The sequence below is a fragment of the Sinohyriopsis cumingii genome, chromosome 5, assembly GCF_028554795.1.
Source record: "Sinohyriopsis cumingii isolate HCF-2022 chromosome 5, ASM2855479v2, whole genome shotgun sequence".
Lineage (NCBI taxonomy): Eukaryota > Metazoa > Mollusca > Bivalvia > Unionida > Unionidae > Sinohyriopsis > Sinohyriopsis cumingii.
In genome coordinates, this window is record NC_142965.1 from 75,071,869 (window position 1) to 75,094,350 (window position 22,482).

The 22,482-nt window shown below is 34.3% G+C and overlaps 1 protein-coding gene across 1 annotated transcript in view; it reads right to left on the reverse strand.

The window, feature by feature from the left end:
• The window catches only part of LOC149799465 (uncharacterized), a 39,264-nt gene that overhangs the window by 12,562 nt on the left and 4,220 nt on the right, over window positions 1–22,482 (reverse strand). Inside the window, exons 2-7 of the mRNA XM_089958823.1 lie at window positions 20,104–20,162; window positions 17,089–17,169; window positions 15,496–15,569; window positions 13,144–13,227; window positions 7,754–7,827; window positions 1,699–1,781 (exon numbers count right to left, since the gene is read on the reverse strand). Of these exons, the coding sequence (XP_089814949.1) occupies window positions 1,699–1,781; window positions 7,754–7,827; window positions 13,144–13,227; window positions 15,496–15,569; window positions 17,089–17,169; window positions 20,104–20,162 (455 nt within the window). The remainder of the gene's footprint in view (window positions 1–1,698; window positions 1,782–7,753; window positions 7,828–13,143; window positions 13,228–15,495; window positions 15,570–17,088; window positions 17,170–20,103; window positions 20,163–22,482) is intronic.

Here is a 22,482-nt window from a genome sequence, read left to right on the forward strand (position 1 = left end):
TGAGTAAATCTAATTGACAAAGAGTACTGAGAAGATCTAATTCACTATCAGTACTGGATAGGTTTATTTCATAAAGAGTATTGAGTAGATCTAATTCAAAATGAGTACCAAGCAGATCAAACATGGGCTTTACAAAGGAAATATACAGTTCCTTCTCTTTATTATTTAAACCCATCTGCCACTTAAACTCATGTGACGCCATTGTTTTATTTTTACCTGTAACCATGCAGATCATTAAATTGAAGGGTTGATTTCATTGTTGGATGTTATTGATTTTAAGGATTCTGGAACTATGTGTGCATATATATATATATATATATATATATATATATATATATATATATATATATATATATATATATATATATACAGAAATGTCATTCTAATGTTACACAATAAAGATGTGAAAACAAAATGTTTGTTCAATAGTAAGAAAAGTACAATGAAAGCAATACAAAATGTTAGCAGGGTCAGAAAAATGTATTTTTGCTAAGCTGAAATGCTAGGCGCTATGTAAACTTACAATAGTGGGAATGAGGCATTTTGTTTACAGCCACAAGATGAAGGGAGTTCATAATAGGATGTGTTTTCTATTGCCTCATGCATCACATTCACTTGGAGCAAAAGAAAGAATGGTGTGCACAAACTGAATTTTCAAGTCATCTGCTCCGCAGTAACCAGAGTCTATTGTCATGTGTGTATCAATCCATACAGTTCAGAATCATAATCCATACAGTTCAGAATTGTAATCCATACAGTTCAGAATAATAATCATTACAGTTCAGAATCATAATCCATACAGTTCAGAATTGTAATCCATACAGTTCAGAATAATAATCATTACAGATCAGAATCATAATCCATACAGTTCAGAACTGTAATCCATACAGTTCAGAATTGTAATCCATACAGTTCAGAATAATAATCATTACAGATCAGAATCATAATCCATACACTTCAGAATTGTAATCCATACAGTTCAGAATAATAATCATTACAGATCAGAATCATAATCCATACAGTTCAGAACTGTAATCCATACAGTTCAGAATTGTGATCCATACAGTTCAGAATAATAATCATTACAGTTCAGAACTGTAATCCATACAGTTCAGAATTGTAATCCATACAGTTCAGAATAATAATCATTACAGATCAGAATCATAATCCATACACTTCAGAATCATAATCATTACAGATCAGAATCGTAATCCATACAGTTCAGAATCGTAATCCATACAGTTTAGAACTGTAATCCATACAGTTCAGAATCATAATCCATACAGTTCAGAACTGATGTAATTTCATGCATTTACCTGCCAAACAATCTGGTAGTTACATTATTCATCATTATTGATATATATTATGTTCACCGAGTCAAAAAGGTAGTTATTTCTCAGTAGATTTTTTAGTTGGTTTTTTTGCAAGATGCTGATGTACATCAACTGCTTGACATCAGCTGATTACAAGTGCATACTGCCCTGGAACAAGGTGTCATCACAATGGAAATTTTTAATTGCATCTAACAATTTAATGTGTTTTGTTTTCAATTGATTTTACTTAAGTGTAGTGATCAAAGATGTTTATTCTGATATCAAGGTTCACTTCATCCATTTGAATGTGCATTTTGAGGGACAGTGCAAGGCATTCCTCTGTTTGATTCTAACTGGAACAATGATACAACAAGACTATACTTACAAACCCCTGGTTTATTTGATGTGGTGCCTGAAGTCTTCTTTGCTGCTTGTCGCTCAAGTCGGTTCAACCATGCCTCATTTGTTCTGCAACAGAGACCCAACAGAATAAATTCTTCATACAAACATTACATTAATTATTGACTAATTAAAGATGTAGTACATTACATGTGTCAAATGGATTAATGATCACGACAAGATGTACTCAATATATGTGTCAAATGGATTCATAATCAAGACTAATTCAAGATGTACCCAATATATATATATGTGTCAAATGGATTCGTAATCAAGACTAATTCAAGATGTACCCAATATATATATATGTGTCAAATGGATTCGTAATCAAGACTAATTCAAGATGTACCCAATATATATATATGTGTCAAATGGATTCATAATCAAGACTAATTCAAGATGTACCCAATATATATATATGTGTCAAATGGATTCGTAATCAAGACTAATTCAAGATGTACCCAATATATATATATGTGTCAAATGGATTACTTATCAATACTAATTCAAGGTGTACCCAATATATATGTGTCAAATGCATTAGTGATCAGGGGTCACGCTACCAGGCAAAATGGGTGACTAAGTCCCCTAAACTATGTAAACTTCACCTTCTTTTGCTAGGAAGGAAAAACCACTTTTCCCTGTGATTTATTTAGAGGTACATTGACTAACCACTTTTCCCTGTGATTTTTTAGAGGTACATTGACTAACCATACCTTCTGAGATACCCCCTTGCCTTAGGCAGGTTAGTTCTAGTGTTGTGTTGTAGCAAAATGTATTCATCAAGCCATTGGTAGCTAGGCCTAGTTTTGATATCAATTATGCTGACAAACAAACTCTTGCACATTCAAAAGCATGTGTTTTGATAGCTGATTGACCTTAAACCCTTTCCCAAGTAAGTCAGCAACTATATAGGCCCCTATCACTGCCCGATTTATGCATGTTATCCTTTGATGATAAAAGAATACAAACTTGTGTTTTGAAACTTTAGCAATAGTATATAAATAGCAGTTTGTGTTTTAAGAACAGAATCAGTGATGTAGATATTTCTACTGCCTCTTGTACACTATTTTGTCATAAAATTAGTTTGAATCTAAGTGAACCAGTAAGGGGAAAATAATGGCGGACATCGATACATCTGGGAAGTACCAATTTACTAGATTGTCTGCTTTTGTAAATCATCAGGCAAATATATTTATAAAAATAAACAAATTCATTGAAATCAAAGCATAGGGATTACGTTATTTAAGATTTAACTTTAAAATGAAACTATGCAGGTCAGAAATGTGTGTGGCAATGCTATGTTGTGGAATTCATGAGAAGTGTTGCAAAGTCAATGTTGTTTTCTGACTTAACTCATATTTGTGAAAATAATGAAAAAAACCTGTGAAGCAGATGCTATTTAACTAATGCCTAAAATTGCTTCAAGTACGTGGACAAATAAATAAACCATAAATTTACAATCCAATCAATGGACTGTTGTAATGAAGCTATATAAAGTGAGTGATTATGTTACGAAAATCCCTCCTTTTAAAAACAGGTTCCCTCATGTCTGTGTTGATTCAGTTGGAAAGGAGTGCTCAGGTCATATTCTGACTATACAGGAGCCATGTCTGTAATTTTATGCATTTTAGTGTGTTATGTATGAATAGTTACAGTAATGTTTTATCTGCAACAAAGAAATGAGGATCAACAGTGTGATCTGAAGACACATGTGCATTTGCTCTCATGAACATGGAACAGGGGTTGTTTCAAACATGTTTAGAAATCTTTGAAAGTGCCATTATTCTGAAATTTTAGAAAGTAATTTGTGAAAAAATATTTAAAAAAAAAACTCATGAAGGGTAGTTGATGAAGTATTTTTACTAACTTGCAATTACAATAATTTAATCTGATTACTTAGTTAAAATTTGTTATAATGTAGTTTATAATATTCTCTTTTAGAGTGATATGGCTAAAATAGCTCAGAAAATGATCTACTTGGAAATAAAGTATTGCTTAAATCCAGTGTTAAATGCAAATAAGAATACTGGGAAATAGAGGGCATCATTGAAATAAGAGAACAAAATTTCTTCCTGTTCTGGCCAAAAGGAGAAGTCACTTCTCCCTGAAATTCATGTCTAGCTTGACCCCTGGTGATCAATACTAATTTAAGGTGTACTCAATATATGTATGTGTTAAATGGATTACTGATCAATACTAATTCAAGGTGTACTCAATATATGTATGTGTTAAATGGAATACTGATCAATACTAATTTAAAGTGTACTCAATATATGTGTTAAACGGATTACTAATCAATACTAATTCAAGGTGTACTCAATATATGTATGTGTTAAATGGATTACTGAACAATACTAATTCAAGGTGTACTCAATATATGTATGTGTTAAATGGATTACTGAACAATACTAATTTAAAGTGTACTCAATATATGTATGTGTTAAATGGATTACTGAACAATCCTAATTCAAGGATTTGCTCAATATGTGCATGTGTCAAATGCATTAGTGATCAAGATTAGGTCATGATACACTCAATACATAACAGCGAAGTGCAACTTTCTTCCAATACATGGGCTGGAGAAGTGGTCTTTAAAGCCATGCTCTATGTGCAATATATGTAATTAGATAAAATTAAGTCATTAAGTAGTTGTACGTACCTGATATATGACCTTATTTAAGTAACCGTTCTCAGAGTGGTCATGTACTATTAAGTACAAAAAAGCAAAACAAATCCAAATATTTTACCTGCATGGTTATATTGATCAATCATGTCACAAAACATGGACTGTACTTACAGCAGGAATAATATATATTGACAAATTAGGACTAAATGCATACATTTAAACATGTTTGCATAATTTGAATGCATTTTAAAATTTCTCCCATTATTTTTTGCAGAAAAATAAAAATATAAAATATTTCTGTATCCATTCTTAACTAGAGCTCTGCTATAAATGACACAAGTTTAGCAAGCACTAAACTTAGCAGATTTGGTGAGAAAACCAAATCTACCAAAATATTTATTTTAAAAAAATTATGAAACTGTATTGTGAAAAATCTGTGTCACACATATGATAAGCTGACCATACCTGTGAAGACCAAATGATAACATAATTTGAAAGGTTAGTTGCATTTGAGTATGTTATTCCTTATTTTCAGTGAAATTAATTGATGTATAAAAAGTCAAGGTTTTGTTCATGTGCTAGACCAATTACCGATTCTAAAACCAAACATTACACAAACTATCAAGGTATCTATATGCCACATATGTCCCCAATCAATATCATGCAATGTAATGGCAAACAGGAGCCATAACTCCATATATCTTTCCCATAAAGCAGTACAATTCAAATTTGACCTAGCTCTTCTTAATACAGTAAAACCTGTCTTTAGACCATCCCTTCTGCCAACAAAAGATGGTCAGTCAAGATTGGAGGTCACTTGTAACAGATCTGTGCAGAAGGGCGTTTTGAAGTTGAAATTCGAGAACGAAAATATCCATAACTGTTATATAATTTATTTTGTTCTTTATTCATAGTTCTTGATAAAATGTAAACATTCATTTATATGTTAAAAAAAATAATTACATAACACAAAACATATACAATCATAAACATTAGAATTTGTATGTGAAGTTCACAAGCAGTCTACTGGCATTAAGGCATAAGGTAGCACTTACTTATCCTGTATTTAGATTTTAAAGAAAGTTATGATAACAATTAATACTCAGCAAGTTTTATTCAAAGCTAAAAGCCAAAAAACTTAGGTAACCCATAACATGAATAATGACAAGATCTCAGGCACATGTCAGCCTCATGTGCAGGGTATAATAACAGTATCATTGATAAAGCAACAAAAGTAATACAGACATTTGCAATAACTATAAAATTAACTAATCTGAAACAACTAACTATAATAAGAGAAAATGATATAGATCTCAGTCATCCCAGTCATTACATCTTGTAAATTCACAGAAAAATCATTTAAGGCAGTACCCATCATGCTTCAATGAAAGCAGGGTGAGAAAATATCAAATTATGATATTATCAACATTTTTAGAGTTTTCACAGCAGACAGACAAACCATACAGACCTCTTAACCCTTTACTTCACAGAGCAAAGTTACCCAGTGCAGTGTGCTATAAATAGAACATCTGTTACCTATTCAACTCCATATGCATAGGCCTGCCTGTTAACTGTTAAGCAATGTAGTGTATGTTACGTTTAACAGCAATTTTAACCATTTTATATTTTTGGTACACATCTATTATGTGTAGAAAAATTCAAGATTAAGGTCCGATTGTTATAGCTGTGTAATTATTTTTAATGGAAGAATTTTTTTTGTGCTTTCAAATCTTGAGATAACTTGTTCACCGTCAAGTCAGTGAAGCCACGTGACCAACCGTAGCTGCCATTTCTCATACTTGAAAATTACAAGTTTTTTGTCTGCGCCTACATCACAAAGTCATCTGAATTGGATAATCAATAAAAACTAATTGCTGCCTACATAAATACCAGAGCCTTTGCCTACATTATCAAAGCTTTCAAAGTTGTGATTCTAATTGTGAAAACTTCATAAGTACTGAATGAAATCTGCGACCTCCATTTTGGAGAGTGGAGAATATGACCCAGTTACTTTAGATAGCAGATTTCGACCAGAGCATAAACAGTGACCATGTGATCTGATGTAATGGTCATTCGCAGAAATGACTGTAGTATCTAATAGGGGTTTTTCCCCAAAGGTGGTGCTATGAAAATTCGCTTAAAATGGCTGATGTTTACAGCAGGCATCAAAAGGCGCTTCCAGGCGAATTGAGTAGAGGTGTCAAAATGTGCTTCCATGCGAATGGAGTAGAGGCATCAAAAGGCGCTTGCATGAGGTAAAGGGTTAATTGATAATGCACACTCATGACTGCTAATAGATAGAACTGTCAATCACAATAGGGATTTTGACAATTTCAGTACTACAGTAGTAGTCTGTGATAAGCACTTAAGTCTGGTTTATGGTTTTCAGCATAAGAACTGTACCTTATAAATCTAACAAAACCAGTAACCAGGCTTAACATCCTCCCTCTTTCTTTTATATATCTCATTTGAGAACAATCAGCACTTCACATGCAGATTCTACTCATCAATCATGGTTACAAAAGACTAAATAAAGGTCAATGGTATTTAGAAACATTTCTGTGGTGCAGTCTTTCACAGCAGTGAATAAATGCAAATTTTGCCTAAAAATCATCATGACTGATCATATGCAGCAAGTGGGTTACTCAACATGTTTACATAATAAAAATCAATCCTTGCACGACAATTATGGCTGTGTTGCTACTGATAGCAATGATCACTCAAATCAAGTATCACTACAATAAATTTCATTTCAAATTTGGTTTCAATCCATGAAGTCATTCAAAAGTTATGAAGCAGAAATGAAATTAATAAGCCAATTTATATGCCATATTGAGGCAATAACTACATAAAATATAGATGGATAAAATAGTGAAATTCTATGCTGACCAAGACCATCTGAATGTAAAGCATCATACCAAATTTTACTTTACTCTATTCATACCAAATTTGATTTTAATCCATTAACTCTTTCCAAAGTAATTAGTGGAAGTGAAATTGAAGAGTAAGGTTCAAAGTCAAATAGGGGCCACTACCTTGTAAAACTTTGCCAGAAAACAATGAGAACTCAACCGGACCTAAGTATTCTTAATGAAATGTTTCACTGCATTAATTTTCTGAGTAGAAACATAAATGAAGAGCAAAGCTTTCACAGTTTCTGCCAGTATAGGATCAAACTCAACCAAAGCCTTCTTCATGGCCTCACACCAAAGTCAATTCCAATCCACGAAAAATGTGATTGGGTGGAAATTCATTTGGTGACATGATGCGACATGATGAAATTGACAGACATGTGGAACACTTTATATAACCTTACCTTTATCTGGTTTCAGGTGATGAAGGAGAAGGGGGGTCAGGGATAAAAATGAAATTATTATATTAAAAAATTGTTATTTAAATATATAACACTTACTTCTTCATACGTCCATCCCATTTCTGTTCCTGTAACTTCTCATACTCCTGAGCCTTTTTCTCACTCATTTCTGCCTGAAATGTCAAATGAACTAGCATTTGTTGTCTGATGACTAGATTTCATGTCCCAAACAAGTAAATTTTTGCTTATTGCCAATATTATAGTTTTCATTAACACTAATCTGCGCAGACCTGACTATGTCACTAAAGAATTGGGAGTCAGCACATTAATTGTTGACATACCATATATAATTGCTTGTAAGACCAATACCTGCTGTTGCATAATGTGCTGGCAAACCAGGATATACAGAGTTTGTCTGGAGTAATTGACATAACATAATGCAATTTGTCTGGAGTAATTGACAAAACATATGCAATTCTTCTGGAGTAATTGACAAAACATGTGCAGTTTGTCTGGAGTAATTGACAAAACATATGCAATTTGTCTTAAGTAACTGATGTAACATATGCAGTTTGTCTGGAGTAAATGACAAAACATATGCAGTTTGTCTGGAGTAATTGACAAAACATAACGAAATTTGTCTGGAGTAATTTACAAAACATATGCAATTTGTATGGAGTAATTGACAAAACATATGCAGTTTGTCTGGAGTAATTTACAAAACATATGCAATTTGTCTGGAGTAATTGACAAAACATATGCAATTTGTCTGGAGTAATTGACAAAACATATGTAGTTTGTCTGGAGTAATTGACAAAACATAATGCAATTTGTCTGGAGTAATTTACAAAACATATGCAATTTGTATGGAGTAATTGACAAAACACATGCAGTTTGTCTGGAGTAATCGACAAAACATATGTAGTTTGTCTGGAGTAATTGACAAAACATAATGCAATTTGTCTGGAGTAATTGACATAACATATGCAGTTTGTCTGGAGTAATTGACAAAACATATGCAGTTTGTCTGGAGTAATTGACAAAACATATGCAATTTGTCTGAAGTAACTGATGTAACATATGCAGTTTGTCTGGAGTAATTGACGTAACATATGCAGTTTGTCTGGAGTAACTGACACAACATAAGCAGTTTGTCTGGAGTAATTGACATAACATGCAGTTTGTCTGGAGTAATTGACATAACATGCAGTTTGCCAGGAGTAATTGACATAACATATGCAGTTTGGCATGAGTAATTGACACAACATATGCAGTCTGTCTGGAGTAATTGACATAACATATGCAGTTTGTCTGGAGTAATTGATATAACATATGCAGTTTGTCTGGAGTAATTGACTAACATATGCAGTTTGACTGGAGTAATTAACATATGCAGTTTGTCTGGAGTAAATGACATAACATATGCAGTTTGTTTAGAGTAATTGACATAACAAATACAAAGACTCTGATCTGGCAGCACATTATGTTTGCATCTGGTCTTGACTTATAAAACAAGGATAGCTGTTGTTTTGTTGTTGTTTTGGGTTTAAAGCTATTCGTCAGTGCAAAATAGGCCGTATATTCTGCCAGTGTAACTCCTGGAGGTAGAACACAGCAAAACTCATGCAAGAACCAACAAGCCATGTCAAACTACTAGCAAGCTTTCTCACATACCAACACTGGCAAATCCAGAGACTTCAACCCATGCAGAACAGAGGTGAGATGGCAGTGTTTGGTAAAGGTGAGTGCTTTAGGGTTCCCTAAGTATAGATGGTCCAAAAGCTTATAAAACACCATATATATGTCTAAACAAAGCATTTGTAAAAACATGTTCAAAGAAAATATAAGTAAGGCTATTAGCATTCAGTGTATAGCAATGATTCCTACTCAACATAATTGGATTTTTTGGACCTTAAATAATTGCCGTTTCCAACAATAAACCAAGCAATATATCAGGGTTTTGTTTACCAAATATGATCACGATTTTCTTCATGTTCAACAAATAAGGTCCATTCTTTTGGCATTATTTAGAAAAAAATGTTACCCATGATTGATACCATGTTATACCGGTAAGTGGGTTTGCAAGTTTTCCAGACATGAGTTATCGAGGAAGCATTATACAAGAGCAGAGTTTCCAGCTTCTGTATGCACAAATCCCTGAATGAAACAAAACCCACGAAAAGAAAATCTAGGTCAAGAAAGTTACATTTAATCCAATTTGTATTAAATTATGTTGACTGGTTCTTGAGCTAGGATGATTACAAGCAACAATTCATTTAAAGATATCAAGTCAAATGTCAAGGGACATAACTTTGTCAAGAGCAATAACTGTATTCATGATGGAGTTCACAAGAAAAATCTTATAAAATGCACAGCTAGGTATTTGAGGCAATGAATCAGAATATACTGATTGGTTCATGAGCTAGGATAATTACAAGCAACAATTCATTTAAAGATATTAAGTCAAATGTCAAGGACCATAACTCTGTGTCAAGAGCCATAACATCAGAATATACTGAATGGTTCATGAGCTACGCTTCTTACATGGATCTGCCATATTGGTGATTTCAATTTGTTGCAAATTGGGAAATAATTCTGTCTAACTTTGACCTCAAAAGATGGAACGTTTAACAGACACATGTACATGTACAATGCAATTCACATAGTAAATGGCATCAAACTGTGTACAAGTGTTATAGAACTTTGATGATTTCATGAAGTGTGAATGGAAAGACTGATGAATTGACAGAAAGGGTGAACGAATAGACGGAAGACTGATTAACTGACTTAAACTATGAATGGATATGGTCGCGCTCTACAGTTTCACATTTTGCATATAGACTTTTAAAGAAAAATAATTTCCCCGGCTTTCCTCACTGGTTATACTGGCTATTTAAAAAAAGACCTTACATATCTTAGGTATAATTCAAAGTACCTTTAATTCAATTTATTTTGGTGTATGATTGATGGGTGTAATATGGGTTATAGAGTATACAGCTTGGCCTTACTCCAGATGTGCACCTTTCAAAAAGTGCTAGCTCCACTTGTTCATTTTCACTTCCTGAACTTCGGAGGTAAATTGTATAAAAAAGAGCTGATAACATTTTTTACATTTTTTATATTTGGTAATTCATTCAATGCACTTTCAAAAGCTGGTATTGTCTAGTCTGGCAAAATTCATTTTCCATATTTTAATAGCTGTTATGCATAGTGTACTTTAGACTAATTCAGGCTGATTTTGTAGCACAAGGGAGCAGTCATTTTAGTTAGCGGTGTGCTTAGATCATGTACAATTTCCAAAAGTATAATATCCAAAGAAATATCATCCATATTATATTAATGTAGCATCGAGGTATGCCAACATTCTCTCCAATGTGCATGTTTAAATGCAAACAACTTCACCTTACATATGTCACTCTCTCAAAAGTACATAATAACTAGTGAGCACCCTTTATATAGAATGACTGATGACCCAACAGACTGACTGAAGAAATGAGAGAAAGATTGAAAAGAACAGTTGATTACAATAAAGTTTATGCATCTCAATCTATGGCCCTAAAATATTTATTGGTAGTTTATGCCTGGATACCAGAGTGTTAAACTATGATCAAACATAATGGGCTGTGATAAAACATTAACTATAATTATGTAAAAGGTATGCCATTGCCTATCCCTGCATTTTCTATGCTACTAGGGACATGGCCTTACCCAGGAGTCAATGTCTCAACAGTGTACATGTGAATCTGTCCCTTCATGTCCAGCTGGTGCATACATGATTATAGGCGTGGTATCAAGGTTTTTTCCTAGCTATAAGCCAAGTGCAAATCCCCCACACCATGACCTAGGGTCTGTACTCGATGCACAAATGCATGGGTATCGCTCATGCCCATTAAATATATACACAGTTATAAGGTGGGAACTGAAACATTTTCCAAGTTATGATATGTCTGCTATCATCTCATGTCCATCAAACCTAAACATGATTACAGATTGGGATTCTCAACAAGTCATCGTAACTTGACACAAAAGAAGATCTCCTACCAAATGGAGATGAGAAAGGGTATATAATGCATTTAGATATAATTTTATATCCTCATATCCTTCAAACCTATATGCAGTTATAATTTAGGAACCTCATCAGTTTCCTAGTTATGACCTAGGGAAAGAATTACCCCATCTCATTAAGTTTGAAGAAAACAATCAGCAGCCCCTGGCTCCACACAGAATTTTATACCCAAAGTGCATATTTCAAAACAACCCTAAACCATATCCTGAAGTTTCATTCTTTATCTTCAGTGGTGGAGGAAGAGATACTGTACATTACTAATGGACAAAATGATGGATAGACAGACAGACTGATAGATAAACAGACTGACATAATGGATACTTTAGACAGACAGCTGTACAGAATGGTGGCTGGACAGAACGGATAGGTAGACAGATAAACAGAATGATGGATGGACAGACAAACTGGTGGATAGACTGACAGAAAGATAGACAGATGGACAGCATACAAAGACAGGGATATAATGTAAAGAAAGATGGAGAGAATGATGGATGGACAGACAGATGAACATAATGTATATACAGAGGGACATCATTTATAGACAGATGGACAGAATGTATAAACAGATGGACAGCATGTACAGACAGGTGGGATGGATGGATAGAATGTATAGGCTGAGGGACAGCATACATAGACAGATGGACAGAATGTATAGACAGGTGGGATGGATGGATAGAATGTATAGGCTGAGGGACAGCATGTTTAGACAGATGGACAAAATGATGGATCGACAAACAGATAGACAGAATGATGGATATAGAAACATGTTTAGAACAACATAATCCTTGAATGAAGATAATTGTAATTTTCAGAATTGATTTTGGTTTCAATGTAATGACACCTATACAGTAAAACATAATGATACCAACAGCGTAATACATATTGATTCCCATACAGTACAACATAATGATACCAAACCAAGACAGAGAGTAAAACATAATGATACCTATACAGTAAAACATAATCATAACAGTAAATCTCAATGATACCTATACAGTAAATAATAATGATTCCAATATAGTAAAACATACTGTGCCAGTACAGTAAACCACAATGATATCTATTACAGTAAAACATAATGACACCAATATAGTAAAATATACCACTGCCAATACAGTAAACCACAATGATACCTATACAGTAAAACATAATCATATACAGTAAAATACAATACCTAAATAGTAAAACATAATGATACCTATACCTTAAAACATAATATCTATACAGCAAAACATAATGATACCAATATAGTATACATAATCACATACAGTAAAACATAATGACCCCTATTCAGTAACACTTATAGTTATCTCCCCTGGACCACAAAAATTACTTGATCATATATTTAGTCATATAAACATTATTTTCTGTAAGGAAATAAATTGTGAGATAAGATATTTACATGCAAAACCTTAAATTTTACCTTTCTCCTCTGTTCTTCTTTCTTTTTTTCTAGTTCTTCATCTTCCCTTCTTCGCATTTCTAACTTGCGCTGCTGTTCTTTTAGCTTAATCAAACAAAAATAATTTATTTAAATTAATACTCAAACATGCCAATGTTGTTGTATTAGATTCATTGTTGTTATTCTGGCTTTAATGCCATTTCTCAGCATACATAGTGACCAGTGTAACTGGTGGAGGAAGAACCAGAAAAAATCCTAATAAAAACCACCGACCCATGGGAAGTTACTGGCAAGCTTTGTCAAATACCCGCACCATACAAGCCCGAGACTTGAACCCATTTGAACAGAGCTGAGAAGGCATTGATCAGTAGAGGATAATGCTTTAAACCACATCATTTGATACCTTATTTAATTATTTATATGTTCAAACATCAGCTGGTACATGATAGCAATATCAGATGCAGATGGCAAAACTTTAAAACTTTGGTATAACTTTGGCAACACTACAAAAAGTTAAATGAGCATCTCATTAGTTTTCGCTTAACAAAAATTTATGGTAACTTTGTATTTTTCCTCCATCAGTTATGCTGGCTGCTGTGTATAGCCTATTGTGTGTTCAAAATTGCTGTTAAACCCACAACAACAAATCTAATACACCTATATTGGTTTTCTATCTTATGTCACTAAATATTGCCATAAATTGGTTCAATAAAGAAGTTTCTTGTAATGTAGCTTCTCAGATGGTCAATAAAAATACCCATCTCAATTAGAAGTATTTCAGATGGTCAACAAAAATACCTGTCTCAATGAGAAATATTTCAGATGGTCAATACAAATACCTGTCTCAATGAGAAAAATTTCAGATGGTCAAAAAAATACCTGTCTCAATTAGAAATATTTCAGATGGTCAATAAAAATACTAGTCTCAATGAGAAATATTTCAGATGGTCAATAAAAATACCTTTCTCAATGAGAAATATCTCTGATGGTCAATAAAAATACCTGTCTCAATGAAAAAAATTTCAGATGGTCAATAAAAATACCTGTCTCAATGAGAAATATTTCAGATGGTCAATAAAAATATCTGTCTCAATGAGAAATATTTCAGATGGTCAATAAAAATACCTGTCTCAATGAGAAATATCTCTGATGGTCAATAAAAATACCTGTCTCAATCAGAAAAATTTCAGATGGTCAATAAAAATACCTGTCTCAATGAGAAATATTTCAGATGGTCAATAAAAATACCTGTCTCAATGAGAAATATTTCAGAATCAATCAGACTTATTGAATTTCAGTGATTGGTTTTTTCTGAAGGCAGAAGGCACAATATAGATATATCAAATGTACCAAATGTAGGCAACAATTTTTTTCACAGGACTTCAAAATTTACTTTACACTCCCCATATTAAAATCCTGATTTTGTTGAATTTTAAAATGAATTCAATGCCACTTCCAAAAGTTTTAGAAAATAATAATAATGATTATTACAAATATTATTATTATAAATAATAAAAATTATGAAAATAATAATGATATGCGTGTGTGATTTGGATTTTTAACCAAGCTTTAGCAATTTTTCAGTCATATCGCTATGACGTCTGCAGTGTGACAGTTTATAGTGATGTCTAGCACTGGGGATTCATGCCACAGACATGTAGCATGATGTTCCACCCAGTCACATTACCCTGACACCAGGCTGACCAGTCCTAACACTAACCTCTTAATGCTGAGTGCCAAGCAAGGCAGCTGTTAGTACCATTTTTGTAAGTCTTTGGTATGACTCTGCAGGGGATAAAACCCAGGACCTTCTGCATCCAAGGAGGACACTCTAACCACTAGGCCACTGGAGTGGTAAAATAATAATAATAATAATAATAATAATAATAATAACAATAATAATGACAATAACACCAGGCTTTCAAAAGTTAACATTATTATTTCCTACCTGATTTTCAGATAACTGCAAAAAGCTTCTCTATCAGGAAAAATAAACTCTTATTTTAATGATTCCCACTGCTCACATTGCACACTAATAATTTCACATGCAAGCAGTAATTTTATCTACATGTACCAACAACTTTATGTTGTTGTTGTTGTTGTTGTTGTAGGGTTTAACGCCATTTTTCAGCACACGATAGGCTATACATGGCGGCCAGTATTAATGGTGACAACTTTATGCACATGCAGCATTATCTAACATCAAATTATTTAATCCTGATATGAAACTTTATGTTTGTAATTTGGTTTAGAAAAGACAAAGTTTAAATTTGTGTGAATATAAAATTCATTTGTCTGTGGGCAAGTAAAGTAAACAAAAATTCTGAAGATCTGATGATAAGATACAATAATATTACATGAAGATTTTATTACCAGTCTTTGTGCTTTGGTTGGAGATTCTCTAGCAACCTTTTCCCTTGCCTCCGCCAAGCTGGTTTCTCCTCCACCTGTAAAAAAATTCATTAGCAACAAAGTTTACCAATAATAATGATTTAGGAAGGAAAGTATCATGTCCGGTTTTAAACCAGTGATAATCCCAACAATAAAGTTTTAGGGACCCCATCCTTAGAGTAATGAATTTTACACTGCAAAATGAATATTTGGAGGAGTTATCAACACAAAGGCTTATGCATTTATATATACTCTGAATGCCTTGGACTATAACAGCAGTTGAGAATATTTCATTTTTCCTGATAATGACAAGCAGTAAAGTTCTTTTATACTGTCTCTGCAAGCTCATGAACATGTCCAAGTCATGGTAGATACCAGATGACATGACAGTCATGGTGGATACTTACCAGATGACATGACAGTCATGGTGGATACTTACCAAATGACATATCTGAGTTGTCTGACTTGGATGCAAGAGGTCACAGGTATGAACCTTGGCCAAGTCATATTAAAGTCTAATCCTCATAAAAGATTATAACCCACAGATGTACACAAGTTGACTGCATTCCTGGGATCCATTTCAAAAAGATACCAGTAAAACTTTCATGTGTTTAGTAAACTTTATAAAAACTGGCAACTATCTGTCACTGTAACACAACATCAGGATTAAACAATTAGTAAGAAATTTTGTGGAAAAACTATTGACAAAATTATCTGAATCCAAGTTGTGTTGAATCATGTAAAAAAAAGCAGTGGAAGAACAATGTGGTGTGGTGCAATGGGCAGCTCCACCAATGCACTTGCATTCAGCCTCAAGAAGTCCATTTTCGCACTTGTAACAAAAATACTACAAATCTTTTATTTATCAATATTATATGATGTCATATTAACATTAGTACCTATCGATTTTATGTGACATCATATCAACATTACTACATCCTGATTTTATGTGACATCAAATCATCATTACTACATCCTGATTTTATGTGATGTCCTATCAACATTACTACATCCTGATTTTATGTGACATCATATCACCATTACTGCATCCTGATTTTATGTGATGTCATATCAACATTACTACATCCTGATTTTATGTGACATCATATTAATATTACTGCATCCTGATTTTATGTAATGTCATATCAACATTACTGCATCCCGATTTTATGTGATGTCATATCAACATTACCACATCCCAATTTTATGTGACGTCATATCAACATTACCACATCCCGATTTTATGTGAAATCATATCAACATTGCTACATCCCAATTTTATGTGACGTTATATCAACATTACTACATCCCAATTTTATGTGATGTCATATCAACAATGCTACATCCTGATTTTATGTGACATCATACCAACATTACTACATCCTGATTTTATGTGATGTCATATCAACATTAAAACACTGCATCCAGACTTTATTTCAAGTCATCTCAACATTCATTTTCTTCCCCACAGGTGAAACTTTTCTTGACAATCAATTTTCAAAAGATCATATAAGAGGAGTTTTTGTATTGACAAAGCATTAAAAAATCAAGAGATATGAGTCTTGTATTCCTTACCAATGGTTCCCACATAGTTAAATGACTGTTGTCTATTTTGTTGCCTGTGTTGCTCATAGGCCTCTGTCTCTCTTCTAGCCACTGAAAGAAAATGAAAACCCATCTTTGAATTCAATCATGTTAGCATGCATAACAACAATGTAAAAACAGGTCAAATTTACTGGTGACCTTGACACTGCATAGTCTAAAATATGGAGTAGCAACTAGTAGATTGACGAACTGTTCTGTGTTGCCACTGCTTAGTGAATTATCTGGTAGCCATGTTCTGTGTTGCCACTGCTTAGTGAATTATCTGGTAGCCATGTTCTGTGTTGCCACTGCTTAGTGAATTATCTGGTAGCCATGTTCTGCTTGAAAATAAATCAGAATGAATTCTGTAAAATGACTGGTCTCACAGCCACAGACTGAAATCAATATTTCTAACATCTTTTCTTTTTACAGAAACCAGAGATTTTTCTGGGTCAGATTTATAGCAATGTGACCCCATTCCCAATTTTCTTTGTGCCAACTAGTGTCCATTTTTTTCCCAATTTGTGCACCAACAAATTCTCAATTGAATTCTCTACAAATCCAAAAGTGTTTTAATCAATTTGTTAGTGAATACATATATAGAAAGAAAATTATGCAAAACAATACATGTATTCTTTTCCAATCCAGGCACCGTAGACACAATAAGGCTTCTGAATAAAAAAACTCATTCATCCAACTCATTGGGATCCAAGCTGTATCACTGCATTACTAATAAAATAAGAAGATAGCAAATACATGTACTTAATGGATTTCAGTGAGCACATACCCATTGGTCAATTATGTCACATGACTTATGACCTTGAGTACTATCAAAGTGATACTGCAAAGAGAATGCAACAAATATCCAACAGCGGTCAAAGTTCTTCCATATTGTAGCAAATAAACCAAGTAGAAGCTTGCCAGATGATTAAAAGTGCAAGAGTTCCATTTCCAGAACAAACATAATTGCAGATGAGATGCAGCATGAATTAGACCAGGATGCCGACAATAGACTTGGTGATATTAAGGGGGAAGGGGTAACTGTTATGGCACTCATGATGGTGGTGATGTACTACTGGTAAACATAATTTTTCCTGAAATATTGTCAAAAGGTTATTATCTCTTTTGTCAAGATTGTGTACTTATGCTCTCTGGAAGTTCAGCTCTGGTTGAAAGAGTGCTTGGCAAACAAGGTTGCAGTATTATAATCCTTGCTTGTGAATAAGAAACATTTACATAATTATTTTTAAGTGCTTTCTTTTACAAATAAATATTTCAGGTTGAACTTCTGGTGTTAATTATGAGTATATTTGTTTGAGTATATTTAGGTATAAGTATATGTCGGTATGATTATATAACAGACTGCAATTTACATTTAGCAGTGCTCAAAACATCTGATAGCCAGAAGTCTGGGGCCCATCTAATTTCAAATCAGGCCACATCAGTGTTCTAAATGATATGCCTGTCAGGCTTGTAAAAAAAAAATTTGCCTGAGAAAACTTAGATCAAGATCACATTGATGAAAGGCAGACATTTATTTTCAAGACATTTAAAGACCAGTAACAAATTAATATCTATCCCCATGTATGCCCATTATACCTATGAAGATCATTTACTTATCATACTTCTATCAAAAGCTGTAAACTAAATTACATGCAAAGTGAAGCATATGACCTATGAATGGGGAACAGATTGCCTGGGTTACTCCACATAGTGCTTACGCTGCTTTTATATAAAATATCAATTGGGATATTTATGTACAGTACAGAAACTGGCCAGAACCAGTCAATTGGATACTGAACTTCCAGCAATCATTGTAACCAGTGTAATGATGCATGGCCATTTAATGGGATTAAGGCTAACATGTACACAACAAAACTGTTTATTGGTTACTTTATTGCAGTTGTAATCTTGAGAGTTTAGGCCAAATGTGCGTTGTCTTTTTTAGGTATTATAAGTGTGTGTGTGTGTATGTGTGTGTGTGTGTGTGGTCTTTTCTGTATTTTTAACAAAGCTCTAACAATTTGAGTCATATCGCTACGATGTCTGCAGTATGGTAGTTTGTAGTGATGTCTAGCACTGGGGCATTATGCTGCTTACATGTGGCATCATGTCCGACCCAGTCAAATTATCCTGACACCAGACAGCCCAGCCCTAACACTAGCCTCTTAATGCTGAGCATCAAGCAAGGTAGCTGCCAGTACCATATTTATAAGTCACTGCATGACTTGGCCAGGGTTTGAACCTGCAACCTCCTGCATCTGAGGCAGATGCTATAACCACCAGAACAGTCACTGTTATAAGTAATAAAGGGATCATGTCATCATCATGGTGGCATTTGAGTCTTTGATTAAACATCAGCCATCATTTGGTGCAGTTGAGATAGAAAGGAAAGACTGACTAAATATGAATTCAGCAAACACACCTGAGTATTTTTATTTTTTCAGGTCTTGTTTAATTGCTATTGTGTTGTTCAAGATGTTTGAAGTTAAAGTTTAATGAATAATAATTCATCTGTCTCTTGCTCATGCTTAAACTAGTGTAATGAAACACTGGTTAAGCATATTAAGCTGCAAAGGTCTATAAACAGCTCCATCAAAAGTGTAAACAGCAACTGTATAAATCAAGACACACTTCCGATGCTAATGAACTTAAACACTGTTCATCCAATGAGTAAGAACTTACGATGTTGTTAAGGAAATATGACAATGGGTGGACTCAGGACCTGGAGGAAAACACTGCTCCACAATAAACATACCAGTCAATGTAATATTACTTTGTCTTTATCGTTTCATTCTTTAAGTGTAGCAACTGCAATGCTGTGTGAATAAATAATAATAAAGGGGCAATTTTGGGCATAAAGAAATTTGAAGTCTGGGCTTCTGGAATTTGAGAGAGGACTTCTGAATTTGTTTAGGTCAATATGGTCTAATTGTTTTTCTTCTTGGAGCACATGATAAACTTTATGAGCTCAAAAAAAGAATATTGAGCTAAATGAACACTTACTTTCAGTCACCTCTTGTCTCTTTCTCTGATTCGGTGGTATCATGGAGAAACCTCCCATGCTGAAAAGTAATGTTCACATTTCAAAAAATATAATAGCTGTTTATAAATCATGTCAAAGTGCATACTGTATAGACCCAAATCTGCTGTCACATAGTATGCCAGCAGATCTGGGTCTATGCTGTTTGCTAAGAATAATCAACAGAGCAAGAACACAGACTCTGATCTGTCTGTCCATGATGTGATGGCAGAACAGGGTCTGTTTTCTGCAGCTGAACTGGATTTAAAAGCCAATTTGCAAATGTCAATCCTTATATTTCTAATTTCTTCTTCCATTAATTGTAAAGTAATAAATTAGTTCATTACACAGTGTATTTCATCAATCATGTGAAAGTTATGTCAACTCAGAATCCCACCTTATACTCTATACAGGAACAAAACCATTGTCTGTGTTTTCACTGACCTAATGGTATAACCATACACACTGAAAAGTATATGGTACAAATCTTTAGAAAAATATTTCTCAAAGTTTAATAAGAAAACAAGTGTTTACATGATAGTCTGGTACCCTACCATTTGCATAAAGAGCAGAATTTACCATAAAGACCACCTATGGAACACCCTCGAAAGTAGTCTCTGAAGACAAGCGGCCCTTTATTATTGATTATTTTTAAAAGCATGATTAAATTGTGTGGTCTCTTTAGACATCTTATCTTTTCCAAGAGATCTTCAGAACATGTCAAACTGTACAGGTGTTAATGGTAAGTGACCAGTAATGGAAGTTATATGAGTGAATGTCGTGCACATGTGTTACTGGTAACAGGTCAGTACTGGAAGTGAACTTAGTGAATGTCCTGTACAGGTATTACTGGTGTGTTTGTGTGCACTTTGGATTTTAAAGGTCACAATATCCCAGTCATAGCACTATCATGTCTGCAGTGTGGCAGCTTACAGTGATGTGTAGCACTGGGGTATCATGCCACAGACCTGTAACATCATGTTCCATCCAGTCACCTTATTCAGACACCAGGCTGACCAGTCCCAACACTAACCTCTTAATGCTGAGCGCCAAGCATGGCAGGCAACTGCTATTACCAACTGTATAACTTATAAGTCTTTGGTATGACTCAGCTGGGGTTCGAACCCATAAATTCCCACATCTGAAGCAGACACTCTAACCACTTAGGCCATCGGAGAGGTCTTACTGGAAGTAAAATGAGTGAATGTCCTGCAAAGGTGTTACTGGTAATAGGTCAGTGCTGGAAGGGACCTGTGTGAATGTCATACACAGGTGTTACTGGTAATAGGTCAGTGCTGTAAGTGAAATGAGTGAATGTCATGCACAGGTGTTACTGGTAATAGGTCAGTGCTGTAAGTGAAATGAGTGAATGTCATGCAAAGGTGTTACTGGTAATAGGTCAGTGCTGTAAGTGAAATGAGTGAATGTCATGCACAGGTGTTACTGGTAATAGGTCAGTGCTGTAAGTGAAATGAGTGAATGTCCTGCAAAGGTGTTACTGGTAATAGGTCAGTGCTGTAAGTGAAATGAGTGAATGTCATGCAAAGGTGTTACTGGTAATAGGTCAGTGCTGTAAGTGAAATGAGTGAATGTCATGCACAGGTGTTACTGGTAATAGGTCAGTGCTGTAAGTGAAATGAGTGAATGTCATGCACAGGTGTTACTGGTAATAGGTCAGTGCTGTAAGTGAAATGAGTGAATGTCCTGCAAAGGTGTTACTGGTAATAGGTCAGTGCTGTAAGTGAAATGAGTGAATGTCATGCAAAGGTGTTACTGGTAATAGGTCAGTGCTGTAAGTGAAATGAGTGAATGTCATGCACTGGTGTTACTGGTAATAGGTCAGTGCTGTAAGTGAAATGAGTGAATGTCCTGCAAAGGTGTTACTGGTAATAGGTCAGTGCTGTAAGTGAAATGAGTGAATGTCATGCAAAGGTGTTACTGGTAATAGGTCAGTGCTGTAAGTGAAATGAGTGAATGTCATGCAAAGGTGTTACTGGTAATAGGTCAGTGCTGTAAGTGAAATGAGTGAATGTCATGCACAGGTGTTACTGGTAATAGGTCAGTGCTGTAAGTGAAATGAGTGAATGTCATGCACAGGTGTTACTGGTAATAGGTCAGTGCTGTAAGTGAAATGAGTGAATGTCATGCAAAGGTGTTACTGGTAATAGGTCAGTGCTGTAAGTGAAATGAGTGAATGTCATGCACAGGTGTTACTGGTAATAGGTCAGTGCTGTAAGTGAAATGAGTGAATGTCATGCACAGGTGTTACTGGTAATAGGTCAGTGCTGTAAGTGAAATGAGTGAATGTCCTGCAAAGGTGTTACTGGTAATAGGTCAGTGCTGTAAGTGAAATGAGTGAATGT